Here is a 22,415-nt window from a genome sequence, read left to right as displayed (position 1 = left end):
CACAATGACTCTGCTTCTAGTTGGCAGGGCCTTATCTGAGCCACAGTGATGATTAACTCAAGCACCCTAGGCTCTCAGAGCACCACCCCCTGTACCACTGCCTGTACCACCCTTTCCTGGTCACTAGGCCCCCAGCCCTCTGGTAACCCCAGGGAAACTCCTGGGGTTCCTCTTTGCATGCATCCTGACTCGCCAAGTCTCTGCTTTGGCCCTTGAAGATGAAGACCTGAGGCTCAGGACTTTTGCCCTACAGGGACAATGCCCTCTTCTCCGGAGGACCTGGAGTCTGGGAGTGCAGGACAACACCCATGGCAGTGAGAATCCCTGGGCAAGTGTCCTCCGAGGCCAGAGATCAGGGTCGCCAGGTCAGCAGAAGTCAGAGGACCCGGCCCATGGCTTGATCACATGCTTAGCACGCACAGTCCTGCTGGTCCCATTTTATCCTCTCCTCTCAGAAAGGAAAGTAGCAGAAGCTTCCGAGCCCCAAGTGTGCACACACTGTACTGGATATTACAGCGGGAAAAATCTCACAGAAACAGAAATACTGCATTGAGAATTAGAAACCAAAGGATCTGCCCTAAATACAGTGTTAGCCAACATTTATTTACACTGAACAACACACTTTTCACAGACAGTATTTCACTGGATACACCAACACTAACATGTTGGTCAATACTGACACCCTCATTTTTCAGGTGATGAAACAGGCTCAGAGTAGTTGAGTTGGTTGCTTAAGATCACACAACTGGACAAATTGGGACTCATACACAGGTTCTCAATTCAGATTTCAGACTCAACCAAAGCATGAAATAATGTAAGGGCTTACATGTTATTTGAACAAAGAAGTAACTAACAGATTGGTGGAAATTAATCATCATCATCCAGTCACATAGTGTTGTGAGATTTATAAAGATCCTTCCCCCACATTGTCTCATTTGAGCCTCACAACAACCCTGTGAGATTTCACACGCTTTGCTTTACAGGTGGGAAACCTGAGGCACAAATAAGCCAGTTTCTCCAAAATCACACCGTAAGTGGCAGAGCTTTAGAAAAACAAAAAAAGAAAAGAAAGGAACAATAATTCTTTTTAAAAAGCCGGGGTCTTTGCGCTTTGATTCTCCCTAGAAGCCCAACACTCTTAACAATCGCTGTATCTCCAGGTTTTAACATAATGCCAGACACATAGGAGATGTTCAATAAATATTTGCTGAATAAATGAAAGAATGAATGAGAAAGTGAACGGAATTAAATCAGATTATGAATGGGAAAGAGACTTAAATGCTGACGCAGTCTGCAAGTAAGGGATCGTTAAAGCAATTATTATCTCCCTCCCTCTCTCCCCTCTCCTCTTAGCCCCTCGGGCACTGGAGGTGGAATTCCTCCTCTCAACTTGGCTCGTCCACGCGGGGAGGAAGGGGATCTCCCAGGTGCCGGAGACCCTAGCACCTGCGCCTCCCCGCACGCCCCCACCGGCTCGTCCGCTTGAGCTGGGAGAGAGAAGGGATAAGGGATGGGGGCCCCGGAGGCGCCATTGGGAGGGTCATGGGAGGAGCCCCGAGAGGACGGGGGGTGAGGGGGCGGGAGGGGAATGACGGCGGCGAGAACCCCGGCTGGGCGGGGCGGGCCCGCGCGTCCCGGCCGGGCTGCGGCGGAGCGAGCGGGGCCAGCGCTGCAGAAGGCGGCGGCTGGCTCTCCGGGACGGTCACATCCCGCTGCAGGGGCGGGCGGAGGCCGCCGCACTGCCTCCCGCACCGGGGACCCAGGCCAGCGTCCGGGCAACGCCCCCTGCTCCCGGACAGACTCCGCGGCCCGCCCGAGCCCTGGGGGTTCCGCAGACCCGCGCCCGCTCGGCCCGCAGCTCGGCCCCGCGCTACCCGCCTCGCCGGGCCCGCGCCGGGATGGGGTAGGGGCAGCGCCACCGAGTCGGGCGATGGGCCGCCCTCTGGGCACCGAGCAGCCCCCGGAGGCCTGACCAACCGCGAGGACCGGCGGAGGTGGGTGTGGGCAGGGCTGACCGCACTCTGGGGGCGCCCGGGCAATGCGGGGGTGGGAGGGCGCGGAGAAAATAGGGTTGTTGTGAGCTGTGAGGAGCCTAGGAGAGCTGCTGCCCGACCCCCCCCCCGCCGTGCGTTGTGGGCAGTCCTTGACCCCCCACAACTCCTGCCACCTCCAGGAGCCCCGCCTGGATGTCAAGCGGATGCCACAGTGCCCCCCCCCAGCGGACTCGGTGGGGACATGGCTTCGCTGATGCCCCTTTCCCCATATCTAAGCCCCACGGTCCTCCTGCTGGTCAGCTGTGACCTGGGCTTCCTGCGAGCAGGTAAGTAAAGGGGAACGGGGCGGAGGGTCAACCAGAGCTAGTCAGTGGGTGAAACCTGTTAACACCCTGGCTCCCACAGACCGGCCTCCCTCTCCTGTGAATGTGACGGTCACTCACCTCAGAGCCAACTCGGCCACTGTGTCCTGGGACGTCCCAGAAGGCAACATCGTCATTGGCTACTCCATTTCCCAGCAAGTATGAATCACCCTTCTGCTCCCCCAACCTGTGTCCTTAGATTTCTGCACATTTCTTCACTTAGGTGGGGGGATCTGGAAGCTGCCGTATCCTGGCTCAGGCTGCCCTTTTCACGCTACTCCCCCGGAGTGCTTGGATGTTGAAGAGTCTCTGGTTGAGCCTTGTAGCCTGGCACTGGGGTGAGGCTGTCCTCCTCTCCCCTCATCTCCCTGCAGCGGCAGAATGGCCCCGGGCAGCGTGTGATTCGGGAGGTGAACACCACCACCCGGGCCTGTGCCCTCTGGGGCCTGGCTGAAGACAGTGACTACACAGTGCAGGTCAGGAGCATCGGCCTTCGGGGAGAGAGCCCCCCAGGGCCCCGGGTGCACTTCCGAACTCTCAAGGGTTCTGACCGGCTACCTTCAAACAGCTCAAGCCCAGGTGAGGGTCTGTGCTATTGGATTCTCTGGCTGCTCACCTGGCTTGCAGCCTCTTACTTACTTCTCTAAGACAAGCAACAGACTAGCTGAGTTGAATAGGATGATTTAATTCATTGTACTGCCAGGAAAGGAAGGAAAAGCAGGTGGGAAGGGGACTGGGTATAGACAGGCTGGTATTGAGTTTTTCGGGGGAAGGGCTTTTAAGCTTCCTGTTACCCAACTTCACATCAGCTGCAGCCTGCATGAGTGCGTAATAAACCTGCAGCCATCCTGCTTTTTGGTCGCTAACCACCTGTCCACCAATGGCTTCCTCCCAGGGAGGGGCTACCCTACACTCCAAGGGCAATATTATGATGAGTCTACCCTCTCTAATCCCCAGCATCTCCATCCTGCATATGTCTACATAGATAGCTATTCCCCAGTAACCCGGAGTCTGCCTTCTTCTTTCTCAGGTGACATCACAGTGGAGGGTCTGGATGGAGAGCGGCCACTGCAGACTGGGGAAGTGGTCATCATTGTGGTGGTGTTGCTCATGTGGGCTGGTGAGTAAGCAGCTAGACAGGGGACTAGGGACTCAGTAAAGGTGTGAGGTGGCAAAGGTTGTCAGGAGAAAAAGAAGTGAGAGATGGGCCAGTCGCAGTGGCTCACGCCTATAATCCCAGCACTTTGGGAGGCCAAGGCAGGCAGATCACCTGAGGTCAGGAGTTCAAGACCAGCCTGGCCAACATAGTGAAACCTGTCTCTACTAAAAATACAAAAATTAGCGGAGTGTGTTGGAGGGTGCCTGTAATCCCAGCTACTCGGGAGGCTGAGGCAGAAGAATCGCTTGAACTCAGGAGGTGGAAGTTGCAGTGAGTGAGCCGAGATTGTGCCACTGCACTCCAGCCTGAGCAACAGAGCGAGACCCTGTCTCAAAAAAAAAAAAAAAAAAAAGAAGCGAGAGAAATGAGAAATGGAGTGGGGAGATAATTAGTTGAGGAGGGATGATTTGAACTTTGAAGAGAGGGAGAGGAGGCTGTTGAGAGCCCAGAGAGGAGGACTGCATGGGCACCAGGAGTTCAGGATGTTCTTCATGGATTTTCTAGAAGCTATGTGGGTATCTCCCTGTGAGGAGGGAGGTGGAGATGAAGGCTCAGACTGTATTGTGTTTCAGCTGTAATTGGGCTGTTCTGCCGTCAGTATGACATCATCAAGGACAATGACTCCAACAACAATCCCAAGGAGAAGGGAAAGGGGCCGGAACAGAGTCCTCAGGGAAGGCCAGTGGGGACAAGACAGGTGATGTGGGGGCCAGTGAGGGCGGAAAGGGTGATTCTGCCCCTGACAGGGAAAGGAAGAAGGCCAAAGAGGGGCAGAAAAAGATGGAAAATGGAAGACCTGAGATGGGGGAGGCTGGAGAGAAAGGGTGGCACCTATTACCTTCCTGAAATTGAGACACAGGCCATTTTCTTTCACAGAAAAAATCACCATCTATCAACACCATCGACGTTTGAGTGAAGAAACACACCCAGAAGAGAGATGCACTAACAACTGGGGATGGGGATGGGGTCAGGGAGAGCCCAAGATGGTGATCTGCCTGAGACTCCCAGAGGGTAATGACACTCCCACAATCTCAGGCCTGGTACCCATCCTCTTTCCACTGTGAGCAGAGCCAGAAGGTAGGTCTGTTAAGAGTCTGTGCCCCTGGACCTGGGGAGTGGATATCAGATGGGATATCTCCTTCCATCCCCCGGTCCAGGGGAGAGTCACTTGTTGTATCCTACTCCATTAGGTCCCAAATGGGGGCCCCATTTCACCTGTATCAGGACTCTCAGCATCCCCAGCTGCCCCCACATCTTGCCTCTGGGCCTCAGAGAGGGACTGGTCGCATTTTCTGTGGGTACTCCTCTTACCCCAACAAATAAAAGGAATTGTCTGAGCCTAGAGGCAGATGCTGCACTGCACTACTCCAATGTCTTCCATGGAGCCTCAGGTGCTCCCCCTCTCACCTGGCAGCCCCGTCAGCTGCTAGTGATCTCACTCCTTGGACATTTTTCCAATAAAGGTTCTTGGACAAACTGGAGCTGACTGTATAGTATGCTGAAAACATTTCTTCACCTTGTCTCTCTCCCGACCCTCCAAGGGCCCCTTACACCACCACCTACTTGACAGGAGCATTGCAAGATGTGATAATACCCCACCCTAGGATAGGGCCAGGAAGAAGAGGTGTAGAAAACTAGAACCCCAGATTATTTTGCTTTGTTGGGTGAGAAGGGGAAAAAAGAGAAGAGAAAGATATAAGTTCCTGTACCACTGAAAACGAAGGCATATCATATGAAAGAGCACCAGCCTTTTTATCTTCACTGCTTGCATTGACAGCACAGCTCCTCAGCACTTATTCTTCTGACTCCTCCATCAACCCTGGGCTAATGGTCAGAAAAGGACTAAGCAGTGTCTTGGGGACTAATGAAAGGACAGCTACACTCATGGATTCCTTGGCGCCACATGCTCCTATCCTATGTGTTCCTGTGTCTGTTCTTCCCTCCTTCGTGTTCATCTCTGTCTCTGTTTAGTCAAATTCAATAATAACTGTAAATCATAAATGAGTTTATATTCATGCTCTGCCACCATATCCAGAGGAAGATCCTGAAAATAAAACTGAGGGGTTGGGACTCCCCTGTCAAAAGAATTATCATTTGAGCTCTGAGGCCTACTTGTTTCCTGTGAAAATACGGGCTGTCCTCTGCTCTTTCCTATTTTCTAAGGGTTGGTTGGTAGCCATGAGACAAACACCTGTTGACATTTGCAACCACTGTTGGGGAAGGCTTCTGGACCCACAGTCTGTCTGGAGAGCATATGCTACACTTTCTGGAGAGTTACAGATCTTCCCAACTTTGGATCATTTCAGAGCAGGCTTATGAATAATTCCTTTCTGCATTTCAATCTCTCTGGTATGTTAGAAGATAGGCCAAAAAGTCTGAAAGGGACTCCAATCCAAACAAAGATCAACAGGTCAGTCCCTTTTCTACTTAACCAACTTCTAACCCCAGGTATCACAAGACAACCTGTCGGGTGAGCCAAGTCAGGTCTGCCCTCAAAACTGAACCATAGGCCAGGAACCATGGTTTACGCCTGTAATCCCAGCATTTTGGGAGGCTGAGGCAAGTGAATCACATGAGGTTGGGAGCTCAAGACCAGCCTGACCAACATGGAGAAACCCAGTCCCTACTAAAATACAAAATTAGTCGGGCATGGTGGCGCATGCCTGTAATCCCAGCTACTTGGGAGGCTGAGGCAGGAAAATCGCTTGAACCTGGGAGGCAGAGGTTGCAGTGAGCCAAGACTGCGCTATTGCACTCCAGCCTGGGCAACAAGAGCGAAATTCACTCTCAAAACAACAACTACAACAACAACAAACTGAACCATAAAAGCATTCCAATATAAACAGCAGTCTTTAACTCACCATTACCTGATTTGGAAGTAGTGTACCTTACGTTTCTTTGGCAGCTGGTTCCAAAACACTCATCTCTCAGATTCTGAGAATAAATGTCATTTATTGGGATGGGAGTGTCACAGATTTTATAGTATCGTGGCATGCAGAGAGCGAGCTTGGAGTTGAGAAGGAACATAAAAGCTGTTTAAAGCTACTAACTCTGGGTTGAATCCCAGTTCCAAGTCCTTCGCTGGCTGTGTTAGTTTGAGCAAGTGCCTTGAGTCTCCTGTTATGTAAAATGCGACTAATAATAACGCTATCCTCTTCAAAAGGCGGTTTTGGGATTAAATGACATAAATGCACGTACAATACTTTACACAGTATCTGGCAGACACATAGTATTCATCGTTAGCTATCGTTATCAGCCTTGCGATTCCGTGCAAGTCATGTAACCTATTTGGGTACAATTCCGCCAACTGCAAAAGGCCTATCATGGCAACCGCCCTGCTTCCCTCCAGGGTTGTGAGGATTGAAAGAGAGTGCACTCAGCAACAGCCAGGTACATCAAAGAGCGAGACGGACCGCTATGACGTAGGACCCAGGGCTGGCCGAAGACTTGTGGGCGGGGCTTGGTCTTGAGTTTGCATGCGGCGACGGGATTGGTCAAGGGGAGCATTCATCAAGCCTTCTCAAGGGCCCGCCCTAGGTCTCACGGCGCTTGCGCACGTTCTGTTTGCTTCGCCGCAAAGCTACGTGTAACCTTGCGACGCGTGTTGCGCTCCGGTCGCATAAGCGTCAGCGGCTGTCGCTGCGACTGCGTGGCGGGTTGTCCAGGTAACCACGGGAGTTGTCGCTGTCTGGTAGCATCTGAGAGACAAGTGTGCGTCATGCAGTTGAAGCACCTGAGGACCCTGCTGAGCCCTCAGGTGAGGAGTTGCCTGCCAGTCCCTCCCCCTTCCGCTTTATGTTCCAAGAAAAGTGGGGGAACTGAAGTTTAATGATATTGAGCTCCTACTGTGTGCAGAAGGCTATAAAGGATATAGCGATGATCTGGACCCTGTCCTGTCGATACAGTGTTCAGGAGGCGAGATGCAGCGCTAAGGACTTGTAGCTTTCCTTACATTTCATTCACATCAGTTGTGTACAGGCCCCGTGCTGGGACTCGAAGGATACCCAAACCACCCGACTTATTCCCCTGCCTTCAGGAGGCTCGTATTAGAGGGAGAGGTGCACATGTAAGCAGCGAGTATGAATCTGCCCATAATTAAATAAACGCCTTAGGTGCAAGCCCTGAAGGGGGAGTGCAAAGACCGAACCGTGTATTCTGATTCAGGAGAGGCTGGGCACCAGGTGAGGAGCCCTGAAACATGGTGAAGAAAGGGTGGACTTTGGAGTTAGCACAGCAGAATTTAAGTCCTAGCTCCACCACTTCTTTCTTACTTTCTTTCTAAAATTTCTTACCTTGTCCTTATTTCAGATCCACCACTATTTATTTATTTAACTATTTGAGTCAGAGTCTTGCTCTGTCGCCCAGGCTGGAGTGCAGTGGCGTGATCTCACTGCAACCTCCGCCTCCCGGGTTCAAGCGATTTTCCTGCCATAGCCTCCCAAGTAGCACGCCCGGTTAATTTTTGTTTGTTTGTTTGCTTGCTTTTGTTTTTGTTTTTTTGTGGAGACGAGGTTTTCCCATGTTGACCAGGCTGGCCACCACTACTTTAAACAAATGACCTGATATTTCTAACTTTAGCCTTTATCATACGGTGTCTCGGAGCACTCACAAACTTCTTCATTTGAAAAACATGAGTACTAATGGCAACTTTGGGGGACTTGGGGAAGAGTTATATAGAGTAATATAAACAAAAGAGCATTGTAAACTGAAAAGCAGTGTGAAAAATTGATAGACAAGAGGAAAGGACATTCAAAAATCAAAGGACAGAATAATACAAAGCTAATAAGAATAAGATGTCTGGCCAGGCACTGTGGCTCACACCTGTAATCCCAGCAATTTGGGAGGCCAAGGTGGGAGGATCACTTGGGCCCAGGAGTCCAGGACCTCTACAAAAAAATTTTGACCAGATGCAGTGGCTCACGCCTGTAATCCCAGCACTTTGGGAGGCCAAGGCGGGCGGATCACCTGAGGTCAGGAGTTCGAGTCCAGCCTGGTCAACATGGTGAAACCCATCTCTACTAAAAATACAAAAATTAGCCAGGTGTGGTGGCAGCTGCCTGTAATCCCAGCTGCTCAGGAGGCTGAGGAAGGAGAATCGCTTGAACCTGGGAAGCAGAGGTTGCAGTGAGCCGAGATCGTGGGGGACAGGAGTGACACTATGTCAAAAAAAAAAAAAAAAAAATTAGCCACGTGTGGTGGCAAGCACCTGTAGGCCCAGCTGCTGGGGTCACTGAGGTGGGAGGATCTCCTGAGCCCAGGAGGTCAAGGCTGCAGTGAGACGTGATCACACCACTGCACTCCAGCCTGGGTGACAGAGCGAGACTCTGTCTCAAAAATAAATAAGATGTTCCATAACTGAATGTGTAATATGTACTAGGGCATCTTAATAAAGAAATTGGGATTGTGGTTTATGGATTTAAATCATGATTCTAGGCCAGGTGCAGTGGTTCATGCCTGTAAACCAAGCACTTTGGGAGGCCGAGGCAGGCGGATCACCAGAGGTCAGGGGTTCGAGACCAGCCTGGCCAACATGGTGAAACCCCACCTCTACTAAAAATACAAAAATTAGCTAGGTGTGGTGGTGCATGCCTGTAATCCTAGCTACTTGGGAGGCTGAGATGGGAGAATCACTTGAACTCAGGAGGCAGAGATTGCAGTGAGCTGAGATCGCACCACTGCACTCCAGCCTGGGTGACAGAGCGAGACTCTGCCTCAAAAAGTAAATTAATTAATTAAATAAATCATGGTCCTACCACTTACAAACGGTGTATGTGAACTTGGGCAAATTACTTAATCTTTTTGCGCTTCCATTCCTCCATCTGTAAAAGGGGGATAATAGCATCTACCTCAGTGTTATGAGGTAAAATGAGATTATGCTTGTCAGGCACTTATCAAAATGCCTATTCTATGGTAAGTACTTGTTAAAGGCAAGCTCTTATTATTTTATTCCCTACCTCACTTAATAAAACAATCTAGTGAGGTACATATTGTAGAGAAAGCAGAATTGATTATGGAAATCAGGAAGGCTTCACAGAGGGTGTGGCATTTGGACAATAGAAGGAAATTAGAACACAGGCCGGGCATGATGGCTCACATCTGTAATCCCAGCACTTCGGGAGGCCAAGGCAAGTGGATCACTTGAGGTCAGGAGTTCAAGACCAGCCTGGGCAATACGGTGAAACCCTGTCTCTACCAAAAATACAAAAAAATTAGCCGGGCACGATAGCGCACGCCTATGGCCTCAGCTACTTGGGAGGCTGAGGCAGGAGAATCCTTGAGCCTAAGAAACAGAGGTTGCAGTGAGCTGAGATTGTGACACTGCACTCCAGCCTGGGGGACAGAGTGAGACTCCATCAAAAAAAAAAAGAAAAAAACAGAAGGAAATTAGAACAGAAAATAGTTGTGCTCTCTCCGCAGTTGGAGAAGACAAAAAAAAAAGAAAGAGATTTGTGCTCATTGCTCAGCAAGCTGTCTCTTGAATATGTAATTTAAACATTTCTTTGCCCTAACGGAAAAATTGGAAATGAAATCCTCCTTCAGTCTCTCAAAATAAGATGATGTCATGATGCAGGTAGGGCTGCATGCCCAGGATTGGGCAAAGTGATAAAGCAGGAGGATCAGCAACGGTTGATGAGGAGCCCTCAGCCCTTCTAACCTAATATAATGAAGAGTTAGAGGATCATAGTGATGGTGGTGTGGCTATTTTCTGGCTTGAGGATTTGGAGGAAAAGAGCCTTTTTATTTCTGACTTTGGAGATAGGTGAGTTTGGAGTGAAAAGTGTCAATGTTTTAAGCCAGAACTCTAGTATCCAAATAATTAATCAAACAATTGGAGCAGAAGAAAAGCAGAATAAATGTTTTGTTTTCAAGGAAGGAAACCCTTCATAACAGAACTAGTCCCTTAGGACCAGAGCTAGTGTTGGAAGGGTCAGATCCAAGTCAGAATAATTCACCTGGGTAACTTCTAACTTGAGTTTCTGTGAAGTGGGTAGTTAAGAAGAAAAGAAAGTGGGATTGTTCATCCTGAGTCTCAACTCGTACTCCCCCTATCTTGAACTCTCACTGTCTCTCCCCTTCCTGCCAAATAAGCCCAAACTCCTTTGCCTGGCTTCAAAGACTTCCTGAGCTGGCCGTTTTTCCTGCCCTACCCCTTCTATTCTACTATTTATAAGGTATAATAGTTTCAAATAAACTAAATTACTGTTTCTTGTCCAGAACTTGCCTTTGCTCATTGCCATTCCTTCCATCTCAGATAACTTCCTACTCAACTGCATTCATTCTTCAAAGCTTAATTTTGATAATTTAAGCATAAAATTCTCTCAGGCTTCTCCAAACTATTGCAGTATTTTATACATACTTTAATAGGACTTTTCCTATTTTACACCATCTTATTAGACCTGGAGGCAGGATCTATGGTTTGTTTTTTGTCTCTCAGCCCCTGGCCATGTGCCTTGATCAATAAGGTGCTCAAAAACTATTAATTGAATGAATGGCTAACGACCAAAACTTACCAGACTAATTGAATTTATTTCAGTCGTAGACCTGGGAACAAGGAGGCCATTGCAGAGATTCATTCATACAGTTGACTTAGCACACTGCCTCTTAGTGCATTTGCATATGAGTCTCTGGAAACACATTGTTCTCACAGTCCAGGATCTGAAGGCCTTGGAGACCAGGATGGGCTACAGGCATCTCTTTGTTTTGAGGATAGAATCATGACAGAAAGAAAATTGACCAGAATTACACTAGAATTAATAGAACTAGAAATGCTTTTGGTATTCTAGACCAGCACACGGGTTTGTTTTTACCCCTTTGCCTCTGCAGGATGGAGCTGCAAAGGTGACTTGCATGGCTTGGTCCCAGAACAATGCCAAATTTGCTGTCTGCACAGTGGACCGAGTAGTCTTGCTGTATGATGAACATGGAGAACGGAGAGATAAATTCTCCACCAAACCAGCTGACATGAAGGTAAACAGTGTATTCACGTGTACCTTAACCTGTTGGTGGGGTCTCACAACCCTGGAAGACCCAGTCTGCCTCCTAGCCGTCGGCATAGGAAATGGTGCACCCCACCTTTTTCTCAGTATAAATCCTCAAGCTCCCTTAGGAGCACACATATACCTTTTTTTTTCTCTTTTTTCTTTCATGTGTGCTCATTACTTCTTTTTCTTTTTCTTTCTTTCTTTTTTTTTTTTTGTTAGTATGGCAGGAAGAGCTATATGGTGAAGGGCATGGCTTTTTCTCCTGATTCCACTAAAATTGCCATAGGACAGACTGACAACATCATCTATGTCTACAAGATTGGAGAAGATTGGTGAGGATAGAGATTGGGAGATGCGATTGCCCGGGAAAGAAGGGGAAGGCAAGAGAAATGCCTCACTTGGGAGGGGAAATAAAGAGGATGAGAAGCCAAGCTTGACCGTTGAAGGCAGAGACTTTCTGGAGTCTGTTGTTGCTTTTCTGCCTTCGCCTGTGCCTCGTGTTCTGCAGTCCCATCCCTGGAGGAAACAGTCCAAGATCAACAGCAGGCCCTGTGAGATCCTGGAAGCCCAGAGTGATGTCGCATCTTTGTTATTGTTCTGAAACTTCTTAGGCTGCCTTATATGCCTCCCTTCAGGGCTCCTACAGAGTAGTCAGAAACACTAGTGGGCCAGGGAAGAAATCTGCTCTTTCTTCTCTTCCCTCAGCATCATTTTTGGCAATTTGTTTATGGAAGTGGTTTTTAATATGTTTCCCCTCCTTTTGTTTGGCAGGGGTGACAAGAAAGTCATCTGCAACAAGTTCATCCAGACGGTAAAGTTCAGACCAGTCACTGGAAGCTTAGGATGAACAAACATATATCAATATATCTACTTATAAATACAGCCAGGAGTTGCATTTCTAACATCTGAATGTGACTTTTCCTACTGCAAGGATGGTGCTTCGTGGCTGTACACGGTCATCTGCTGTCTTCCTTAGAGCCCTGTTGTGTCCCTTCCATATAGGAGATTGACGTGGTGGTGTGTGGTGGGGTGTTGAAGTTGTTATAAATGTGTTGGCCCACACAGATGGGGTTATCCTTTTTATCATTTCCTTTCACACAGAGTGCTGTCACTTGTCTGCAGTGGCCCGCAGAGTACATCATTGTCTTTGGGCTGGCTGAAGGGAAGGTAAAAGAGGGAAGGGAAACACAAGAGAGGGGGTGGTAGGGATAATGGTTCTGGAGAGAGGAATATGGTTCACCCTCTTTCTTAGGATCAAGTTGTATGCTGGGGAGAATGCATAGGGACCAGTTTTGTGGGATAGTTTTTCCTTTTTTTCTTAAGGCCTAGTTAAATTTAAAATAGCCTAACCATACTTCTGTCATTTTTCCATTTTCAGGTTCGTTTAGCAAACACCAAAACTAATAAATCATCTACCATCTATGGGACAGAGTCTTACGTGGTGTCCCTGACAACAAAGTGAGTGAAGAGGAGTAGTATCACAAGAGTCTGGAAGTGTTAGAAAAACGCTGTGGGGAAATATGGACTGCAAGACCATAGTATGAAAGGCAGGAGAACTGGTAGCAGGAACCACAGACAGGGTTGTGTTTGACAGAGAAAGGGGCTTTCTTGGTGAGATAAAATAATCTCTTCCTATATTTCTCTCCTTTCTCCTTTTTTAGTTGCTCTGGGAAAGGAATTCTCTCTGGTCATGCAGATGGTACCATTGTTAGGTATTTCTTTGATGATGAAGGCTCTGGAGAGTCACAGGTATGAATAAAGAATGTTGTGGGAGGCTGACGTGGGTGGATTGCTTGAGTCTAGGAGTTTGAAACCAGCCTGGGCAACACAGTGAAACCCTGTCTCTACCCAAAAAAAAAAAAAAAAAAATACAAAAATTAGTTGGGCATGGTGGCGTGGGCCTGTAATCCCAGCTACTCAGGAAGCTGAAGTGGGAGGATCACTTGAGCCCAGGAGGCTGAGGCTGCAGTGAGCTGAAATAGCACCACTGCACTACAGCCTGGGTGACAGAACAAGACCCTGTCTCAGAAAAAAAAAAAAAAAAAAAAAAAAAAGGATGCTGTGGGATAGGGGATAAGGAAATTCCAGGAACCCTCCTAGAGGAGGTTGGACTTCTAAGGCATTTGGATTGAGGTACTAAGGGAGGAAGCTAGAGGAGTGAGACCTCAGGGACAGAGACAAAGTTGGATGTGGCCACTGAAAGGATTTGTGTTTAGGAGCCTGGAGCTTACTACTTATAAGAAGGGATGACTCAGGTGGAAGGGACTTTGAGACAAAGGGAAATAAAAACTCTTAGGGTAATGAAAAGTGAAAATTATTCCTATTTGTGTAAAATATATATATAATATATATTTATGTATGTGGTTTCATAGAAACAAGAGTTAACAGTTTACTCTGGAGAGGGGAAAGGAAAAAGATGGGGAATAAAAAGGAAACTTTCATGTTACTCTATATAATTCTGTATTGTTTGAATCATTTACATTAAGAATTACTTGTGGGCTGTGCACAGTTGTGCATGCCTGTAATCCCAGCACTTTGGGAGGCCAAGGCGGGTGGATCACCTGAGGTCAGGAATTCGAGACCAGCCTGACGAACAAGGTGAAACCCCGTCTCTAATAGATACAAAAAAATTAGCTGGGCCTGGTGGCACATGCCTATAATCCCAGCTATTTGGGAGGCTGAGGCAGGAGAATCGCTTGAACCTGGGAGGCAGAGGTTGCAGTAAGCCAAGATCGCATGCCATTGTACTCCAGACTGGGCAACAAGAGGGAAACGCCGTCTTAAAAAAAAAAAAAAAAAAAAGAATTACTTGTATAAGCCGGGCACAGTGGCTCACTCCTGTAATTCCAGCACTTTGGGAGGCTGAGGCGGGTGGATCACCTGAGGTCAGGAGTTCGAGACCAGCCTGGCCAACATGGTGAAACCCCATCTCTACTAAAAATACAAAAATTAGCCAGGTGTGGTGGCATGTGCCTGGAATCCCAGCTACTCGGGAGACTGAGGCAGGAGAATCGGTTGAACCCAGGAGGCGAAGGTTGCAGTGAGGTGGAATGCACCACTGCACTCTAGCCCAGGTGACAGAGTGAGACTCCATCTCAAAAAAAAAAAAAGAGAGAGAATTACTTGTATAATAATTAAATTTAACCCTCCTTAAAAAAAGAAGCCCTATGCTCTTTGTGGGCCTAGATGCTGTTGGTTAATGTGTAGGATGTCTCCGTTTTGGAGGAGCTTTACCAGGTATATATTAAAAATTTCCAATACGTGCCGGGCACGGTGGCTCATGCCTGTAATCCCAGCACTTTGAGAGGCCGAGAATCACAAGGTCAGGAGTTCAAGACCAGCCTGACCAACATGGTGAAACCCCATCTCTACTAAAAATACAAAAATTAGCCTGGTGTGGTGGCACACACCTGTAATCCCAGCTACTCAGGAGGCTGAGGCAGGAGAATCACTTGAACCCAGGAGGCAGAGGTTGCAGCAAGCCAAGATTGCGCCACTGCATTCCAACCTGGGCAACAGAGTGAGACTCTGTCTCAAAAAAAAAAAAAAAGAAAATTCCAATATACAAGCATTTTGAGGTTTTTCTAGAGCACAAGGTCAACAAGTGTTTGTACAGGGATGTGTGTGTGTGTGTGTGTGTGTGTGTATGTGACAATTTGTGAAGAGTTCAGGATTAGGTTGTGTTGGGATAGGAAAATGTTGGAAGAGACTTCTGCAGGGTATTATGGTCAGAGTGAAGGTACCAGGTGTTGAGAATGAGGAATTTTTTGGGTGGAGTCTTCGGAGAGTGATTGAAACCCTCTACTTCTGTCTTAGGGGAAGTTGGTTAACCACCCGTGTCCACCCTATGCCTTGGCATGGGCAACCAATAGCATTGTGGCTGCAGGCTGTGATCGGAAGATTGTAGCCTATGGAAAAGAAGGCCACGTGCTACAAACTTTTGATTATAGCCGTGACCCTCAGGAGCGGGAGTTCACCACAGCTGTAGCAAGTCCTGGGGGCCAGTCTGTTGTGCTAGGAAGTTATGACAGGTGAGTCCCCTTTCCAGTTTTATCTTCTGCCTGCTTTCTCTGTGAACACTCTCTGCTTTAGCCAAATTATTCTGAGCCAGAGTGGGAGACTGGAGCAGAATCAAATGTATGTATGTAATTCATGCGCTTTCCTCTTCCTGCTCCCTCCATCCATTGGTGTGCTGGCAGTTCCAAAACGTCCTGGGCTCTTGTTTTGTCTCTGTGCCTCTCCCTGCACTTCCATAGCAAAATTCATCTCTATTTTCTGTTTCCATTGCCCTCTTTGAGACCGCTTAGAGTTTCTCACATTATATTACAGTTTGTTGTTTGCAAACTGTTGTTGTGTAGCCAGATAGATGGCTGAATCAGAGTCCTTAAGAAGGGGCCTTATTATTCATCTTTTTATCTCCAGTGCCTAGATTAGCATCTACATGCTTTATATCTAAGATATGCTCAGATGTTTGGCGAATGAATGAATGAATGATGGAACAGCAGATAAACAGCCATGTTCCAGGTCTCGTCATTTCTCTGGCATGTGTTTAACCCCAGCTTTGTCAGTCCTGTGTTTCTACCCCCTTCAATCTTATGTCTCCTTGTGTTCTCTTCTTTCTTCACTGACTCCTACCATTTATCTCCTTGTTGCATATTTTTTTTGCTTCTAGTAGCTTATTTTTCTCACCTGCCCTGGTCTTTTTGTTTTCTCTGCTCCCCTCACACTTATTCTATTTTAGTTTTGCCTTGATTTTCCCAGCTTATTTCCTGTGCACCTTTATATCCTCTCCTGCTAGACTGCCTAGCTTGTCTGTTCTTTTTATTTCCTTTCTTTTCTGATATAGCAAGACTAATTTCCTTTGCTCATAAGCCCATTTGCACTCTTTAGCTCAGCCTTGATCTCTTCTAAAAGCCACATACTTTATTTCAGGCTTCGGGTGTTCAACTGGAGCCCTCAAAGAAGCATCTGGGAAGAGGCAAAGCCCAAGGAGATTGCCAATTTATACACCATCACTGCCTTGGCCTGGAAGCGGGATGGCTCACGGCTCTGTGTGGTGTGTTACTAGTAATCCCTTTCTGGATTGGTGACTTTCACCAAACTAGAAAAAAATCCTGCCTTATCCTAAAGCACTCTTCCCTGACACTAGAAAATCTCCTCTTTCCTTTTGACCCTAACCTAAAATTCTGGCGTTAAAGGCAGGAAAGAGAAATTCATACTTTATTGGAGGTCACAAAAGGGACAAAAAATTGTGTGTAAGCAGGGCTAGTTTCTCCCTTTTATCCCATTAATATGTTGTGCCCTTGAGTCCAATGATTGTAGCCTCTTTCCTTATGGTAATTCCAAAAACTGCCAGGTCTTTCACTGCCAACTCTTCTCTAGACTCTAGAGCCTAGGTTTTGAGGATGTCTCTAGATACTCTCCCCATGCCAGTGTACTATGTGTGTGACCTTTTATGCTGTCACTTTCCCTTCTAGGGCACACTATGTGGTGGGGTGGAACAGTTTGACTGCTGTCTCCGAAGGAGTATTTACAAGAACAAGTTTGAGCTGACGTATGTGGGACCTAGCCAGGTAAGCAGGATGGTAGCCTACTGCACTGAGACTTTGCGTGGCTCATTCATCCTTATAACATTTCCCTGCCTCTGGCCACAGCCGTAGTTCAAATTTCATCTTCATCCCTCTGGAAGAGCTGTTCTGGGCAACAGAATATGTCAGGGCAACACCTTGGTAACTTTCCTGCTGTAGTTCTTGCAGCTTATTATAAGAGAAGTTTTGGCGGGGCGCGGTGGCTCATGCCTGTAATCCCAGCGCTTTGGGGGGCCGAGGTGGGCAGCTCACCAGGTCAGGAGATCGAGACCATCCTGGCTAACATGGTGAAACCCCGTCTTTACTAAAAATACAAAGAAATTAGCCAGGCGTGGTGGCGGGCGCCTGTAGTCCCAGCTACTTGGAAGGCTGAGGCAGGAGAATGGCGTGAACCTGGGAGGTGGAGGTTGCAATGAGCCAAGATCCTGCCACTGCACTCCAGCCTGGGTGACAGAGCAAGACTCTGTCTCAAAAAAAGAAAAAGAAAAGTTTTAAGCACCAGGCGTAAGGTGTGCAGATTGCCACTTAAGCCTTCCTGGCTTAAAACTTTACTGTCGGCCGGGCGCGGTGGCTCAAGCCTGTAATCCCAGCACTTTGGGAGGCCGAGACGGGTGGATCATGAGGTCAGGAGATCGAGACCATCCTGGCTAACACGGTGAAACCCCGTCTCTACTAAAAAAATACAAAAAAAACTAGCCGGGTGAGGTGGCGGGCGCCTGTAGTCCCAGCTACTCGGGAGGCTGAGGCAGGAGAATGGCGTGGACCCGGGAGGCGGAGCTTGCAGTGAGCTGAGATCCGGCCACTGCACTCCAGCCTGGGAGACAGAGCGAGACTCCGTCTCAAAAAAAAAAAAAAAAAAAAAAAAAACTTTACTGTCTACACTGGCATTTGGGCAATTGGATAAATAGGATTATAAATGTGAACTCTGTTGTTTTAAGGCCTCTGAGCTCACTGTGTATGATGTTGCAAGCTAAAAATTTCTCAGTTCCTGGGCCCACTTTTCTCTTTTTTCTACCTCTGTCCTTCCATTTATTATACATTGGTTTCTTCATTCTTTTATTCTTTCCAGAAACATTTATTCATTCTCTACTTTGTGTCAGCAGTGTTAGGCATTGGGAATACACAGATAATTATCTGTAAGACATTGTCCCTTGATCGAGGAGATCATTATAACAGGGGACACAGACATATCAAAAAATAATATTAGCCAGATGCAGTGGCACATGCCTGTAGTCTCAGCTACTCAGGAGGCTGAGACAGGAGGATTGCTTGAACCCAGGAGTTCAAGGCCAGCCTAAGCAACATACTGAGACCCTGTCAGTCATTCAGTCAACCAATCAATACGTACACTGTGATCAGTGATATATAAGGTTTGTACAAGGCCGGGCGCGGTGGCTCAAGCCTGTAATCCCAGCACTTTGGGAGGCCGAGACGGGCGGATCACGAGGTCAGGAGATCGAGACCGTCCTGGCTAACAGGGTGAAACCCCGTCTCTATTAAGAAATACAAAAAACTAGCCGGGCGAGGTGGCGGGCGCCTGTAGTCCCAGCTACTCGGGAGGCTGAGGCCGGAGAATGGCGTGAACCCGGGAGGCGGAGCTTGCAGTGAGCTGAGATCCGGCCACTGCACTCCAGCCTGGGCGACAGAGCGAGACTCCGTCTCAAAAAAAAAAAAAAAAAAAAAGGTTTGTACAAAGACTATGAGAACATAGAATGATTGGTTTTACCCAGTGGAACTTTCAGAATTATATAAATTGTGAGCGTCAAAAGAGATAATATAGGAAAGCATTTCATAAATAGTAAATCCCCATATAAACGTAAGATATCATTACTATCAACAATATCCTAGACCCAGGGAGGAAACAAGGTATTAGCTTTGTTTAGCACTGTGGAGGTAGGCAAAGGGCATCGTTGTTCACCCTTCTTTTGGGCTGGGGAAGCCTAAGGGGCTCAGACTTGTCCTTTACCAAGGTGATTGTGAAGAACCTGTCATCAGGAACCCGAGTGGTGCTCAAGTCACACTATGGCTATGAGGTGGAAGAGGTGAAAATCCTAGGAAAGGAACGTTACTTGGTGGCCCACACATCAGACACACTGCTGCTGGGGGACCTGAACACTAATCGGCTTAGTGAGGTAGGAACCAAAATTGATGGTAGGGTGGGGAATAGGGCATCTTGGCTTAATACTTGTGGGGACCCAAAATCCCTTCTGTCTGTGAGAAGTTCTAACATTCTGGTGTAGGGGACCTGGTTTCAGGGAAGGAGACCCAGGAGGTTATAATCTCAGAGTATGAATCACCATATTTGGACTGTTTTTATGCCATCTCTCAGAAACATCTCTCTGGTTTCTCTCAGTGACCAGAGCAAATTCTGATATAGCACCTCCTTTGTGTAGTGCCAAAGCCTATGTAAATATGATCTTTCCGCTTCCCAACCTGTCATTCTTTCGGCATTATCTTGGGTATTTATCCACATTGCTTCTTAAGTCTTCTCTCATTGCAGATAGCCTGGCAAGGATCTGGTGGCAATGAGAAGTATTTCTTTGAAAATGAGAATGTGAGTAGAACTTGATTCACTATCACCATCTCGATCAGCCTCCTTCTAGCTTCTGTGTCATAAAGATGGCAAGTTGCAAGGGATAGGGAAACAGCAGATAAACGGGAGGATGAAATTGGCAGGGTAAGAGAGCAAGGAGAAAAGTGGTAGTCACCTGGAACTGACAGTACATCTCCCACTACTGTTTTTCTTCATGTAGCCTTTCCACCGTATAACAACTCCATTTTTCCCAGGTATGCATGATCTTCAATGCCGGAGAGCTAACCCTGGTGGAATATGGGAATAATGACACCTTGGGTTCCGTACGCACTGAATTCATGAACCCCCACCTCATCAGGTACCCTCACAAGATTCTCTAAATCCCTGAAACCCAAAATAATTCCTCTTGGACTCCTAAATTCTGCGTCCTCCAGTTAATCTAAAAGATTCAGCCAGGCGTGATGGCTCACGCCTATAATCCCAGCACTTTGGGAGGCAGAGGCAAGCAGATTACTTGAGTCAAGGAGTTCAAGAGCAGCCTGGGCAACATGGTGAAACCCCCTCTCTACTAAAAATACAAAAAATTATCCAGGCATGGTGGCACACCCGTGTAGTCCCAGTTACTCAGGAGGCTGAGGTGGGAGAATCACCTGGAACTTAGGAAGTCGAAGTTGTAGTGAGCCGTGATCACACCACTGCACTACAGCTTTGGCAACCAGAGTGAGACCCTGTCTCAAAATAAATAAATAAATAAAAGCTTCATCCCATATGGTACTTCAGAGCCTTTAATAAACATCCCAGTGGCCGGGCGCGGTGGCTCACGCCTGTAATCCCAGCACTTTGGGAGGCCGAGACGGGCGGATCACGAGGTCAGGAGATCGAGACCATCCTGGCTAACACGGTGAAACCCCGTCTCTACTAAAAAATACAAAAAACTAGCCGGGCGAGGTGGCGGGCGCCTATAGTCCCAGCTACTCGGGAGGCTGAGGCAGGAGAATGGCGTGAACCCGGGAGGTGGAGCTTGCAGTGAGCTGAGATCCGGCCACTGCACTCCAGCCTGGGTGACAGAGCGAGACTCCGTCTCAAAAAAAATAAAAAAAAATAAAAAAAATAAACATCCCAGCTACCTCAGCCCATTTTGCCTTACCTCGCCCTTCATGTTTCAGTGTTCGTATTAATGAGAGGTGTCAGCGAGGAAAAGAAGATAATAAGAAATTGGCTTATCTTATTGATATTAAGACTATTGCTATAGGTGAGTAAGACTCTCTCATAATTTTAATAACAAAATAGATGTTTATATCACACTTCCATACCACAGGATTGTGTTCAGTGGGGAATGCAGGAATCTGAGAAGCACCAGGTAAATAGTAACCCCACATGTACACTGGATATATATGAAATGTTTAAGTCAATATGTGTGCATCTATACCTGGATATCTAGATATAAAAACAAAGGTGCAGGCCAGGCACAGTTACTCATGCTTGTAATCCCAGCACTTTGCAAGAAGGGCAAGGCAGGAGGATCATTTGAGCCCAGTAGTTCAAGGCTGCAGTGAGCCATGATTGTGCCACTGCACTCCAGCCTAGATGATGGAGTAAGACCCCATCTCTTAAAACAAAAACAAAAACAAATCCCAAAGGTCCATATAATTATTCATGTTCTCTAGACATATATCTTAGGGTTGGCAAATTGTGAGTGGTAGAGAAGGCCCATTAAATTTATGAATTTTCCTGTTTAGGCTTCATAGAATCATAGACTGTTAGAACTGGAAGAGGTCTTATTTTTTGTATAGTTTATCATTGGTAACTAATAATGACAGAAACTTTTTTGCATTTCACAATTATCATGAAATGTTTCAAGCACAAAAAATAGTATAGATTGCATTACCTATACAATGTAGCTGTTAAAAATGGGGCTCTGGGCCAGGCACAGTGGCTCACACCTGTAATCCCACCACTTTGGGAGGCTGAGGCGGGCGGGTTGCTTGAGCTCAGGAGTTTGAGATCAGCCTAGGCAACGTGGTGAGACTCTGTCTCTATGAAAAAAGAAATTAATTAAATTTAAAAAAAAAAAAAAGAATGGGGCTCTGGAGTCAAACCGTCTCACTTCTCTACCTGTGTGATCTTAGGAAGTTACTTCATCTTTCTAATATCTCAGTTTCCTACAAAATAGGGATAAAAATAGTACCTACTTTATATGAAATACACTTATCCCTGGTACATAGTAATAAATGTTAGCTATTAATAATAATGATATTTTTCTTGCTTTGGCAGTACATATATTAAAATTGGAATGATAAAGAGAAGATTAGCATGGCCCCATGCAAGGATAACACACAAATTTATGAAGCTTTCCACTTTAAACCAATTTTTTTGAAAGAAGATATTATCACTTGTTTATTCATACCCATACAAAAATCCTGATATTTTGTTATATTTACGTTGAATCATTTTATATCCTCCCTCTTATTGATGGGCATTTAAGTTGCTGATTTTTCACTATTACAGTGATTTGGTTCTCTGAGTTCCACGCCTAGAATGGAACTGCTAAATCATAGAGGACCTGTGTCTTCAACTTCACTAAATATTTCCAAATTGTTCTCTAAAAAAGTTATACCAATTTCTATTCCCACCAGCAGTTAGAGTTTCTATTGTCCGACATCTTCTGTAATACTTGAAATTGCCTGACTTCATAATTTGGCTTAAACATGATCTATATAAAATTATATCTCTATATTAATTTCATATATAATAATTATTGACCATTTATATTTCTTCTTCTGTGAATTGCTAGTTC

General features: G+C 46.8%; 2 protein-coding genes and 1 non-coding gene across 3 annotated transcripts in view; all 3 read left to right on the top strand.

Annotated features, from left to right (window-relative positions):
• Nucleotides 1-1,371: 1,371 nt before the first annotated feature.
• Nucleotides 1,372-4,996, top strand: FNDC4 (fibronectin type III domain containing 4). Its single transcript, XM_025354016.1, has 7 exons — nucleotides 1,372-1,994; nucleotides 2,174-2,320; nucleotides 2,400-2,515; nucleotides 2,731-2,935; nucleotides 3,387-3,476; nucleotides 4,088-4,212; nucleotides 4,392-4,996. The coding sequence occupies exons 2-7, from the start codon at nucleotides 2,236-2,238 to the stop codon at nucleotides 4,425-4,427; spliced, it is 657 nt and encodes a 218-aa protein (XP_025209801.1). The 5' UTR covers nucleotides 1,372-1,994; nucleotides 2,174-2,235; the 3' UTR covers nucleotides 4,428-4,996.
• A 2,085-nt stretch (nucleotides 4,997-7,081) lies between these two features.
• IFT172 (intraflagellar transport 172) overlaps nucleotides 7,082-22,415 on the top strand; it is a 45,060-nt gene continuing 29,726 nt past the window's right edge. Inside the window, exons 1-14 of the mRNA XM_025353539.1 lie at nucleotides 7,082-7,272; nucleotides 11,340-11,483; nucleotides 11,717-11,829; nucleotides 12,269-12,308; nucleotides 12,599-12,664; nucleotides 12,876-12,955; nucleotides 13,159-13,246; nucleotides 15,314-15,528; nucleotides 16,430-16,553; nucleotides 16,975-17,070; nucleotides 19,056-19,217; nucleotides 19,586-19,639; nucleotides 19,873-19,976; nucleotides 20,785-20,870. Coding sequence (XP_025209324.1) covers nucleotides 7,234-7,272; nucleotides 11,340-11,483; nucleotides 11,717-11,829; nucleotides 12,269-12,308; nucleotides 12,599-12,664; nucleotides 12,876-12,955; nucleotides 13,159-13,246; nucleotides 15,314-15,528; nucleotides 16,430-16,553; nucleotides 16,975-17,070; nucleotides 19,056-19,217; nucleotides 19,586-19,639; nucleotides 19,873-19,976; nucleotides 20,785-20,870 — 1,411 coding nt within the window. The 5' untranslated portion in view covers nucleotides 7,082-7,233. The remainder of the gene's footprint in view (nucleotides 7,273-11,339; nucleotides 11,484-11,716; nucleotides 11,830-12,268; nucleotides 12,309-12,598; nucleotides 12,665-12,875; nucleotides 12,956-13,158; nucleotides 13,247-15,313; nucleotides 15,529-16,429; nucleotides 16,554-16,974; nucleotides 17,071-19,055; nucleotides 19,218-19,585; nucleotides 19,640-19,872; nucleotides 19,977-20,784; nucleotides 20,871-22,415) is intronic.
• Nucleotides 21,881-21,982, top strand: LOC112605427. The gene has a single exon (XR_003115421.1). It is a non-coding gene; the product is annotated as a U6 spliceosomal RNA (small nuclear RNA).

Source organism: Theropithecus gelada, chromosome 13 (assembly GCF_003255815.1).
Source record: "Theropithecus gelada isolate Dixy chromosome 13, Tgel_1.0, whole genome shotgun sequence".
NCBI classification, from domain to species: domain Eukaryota; kingdom Metazoa; phylum Chordata; class Mammalia; order Primates; family Cercopithecidae; genus Theropithecus; species Theropithecus gelada.
This window is presented reverse-complemented; position numbering and strand designations above follow the sequence as displayed.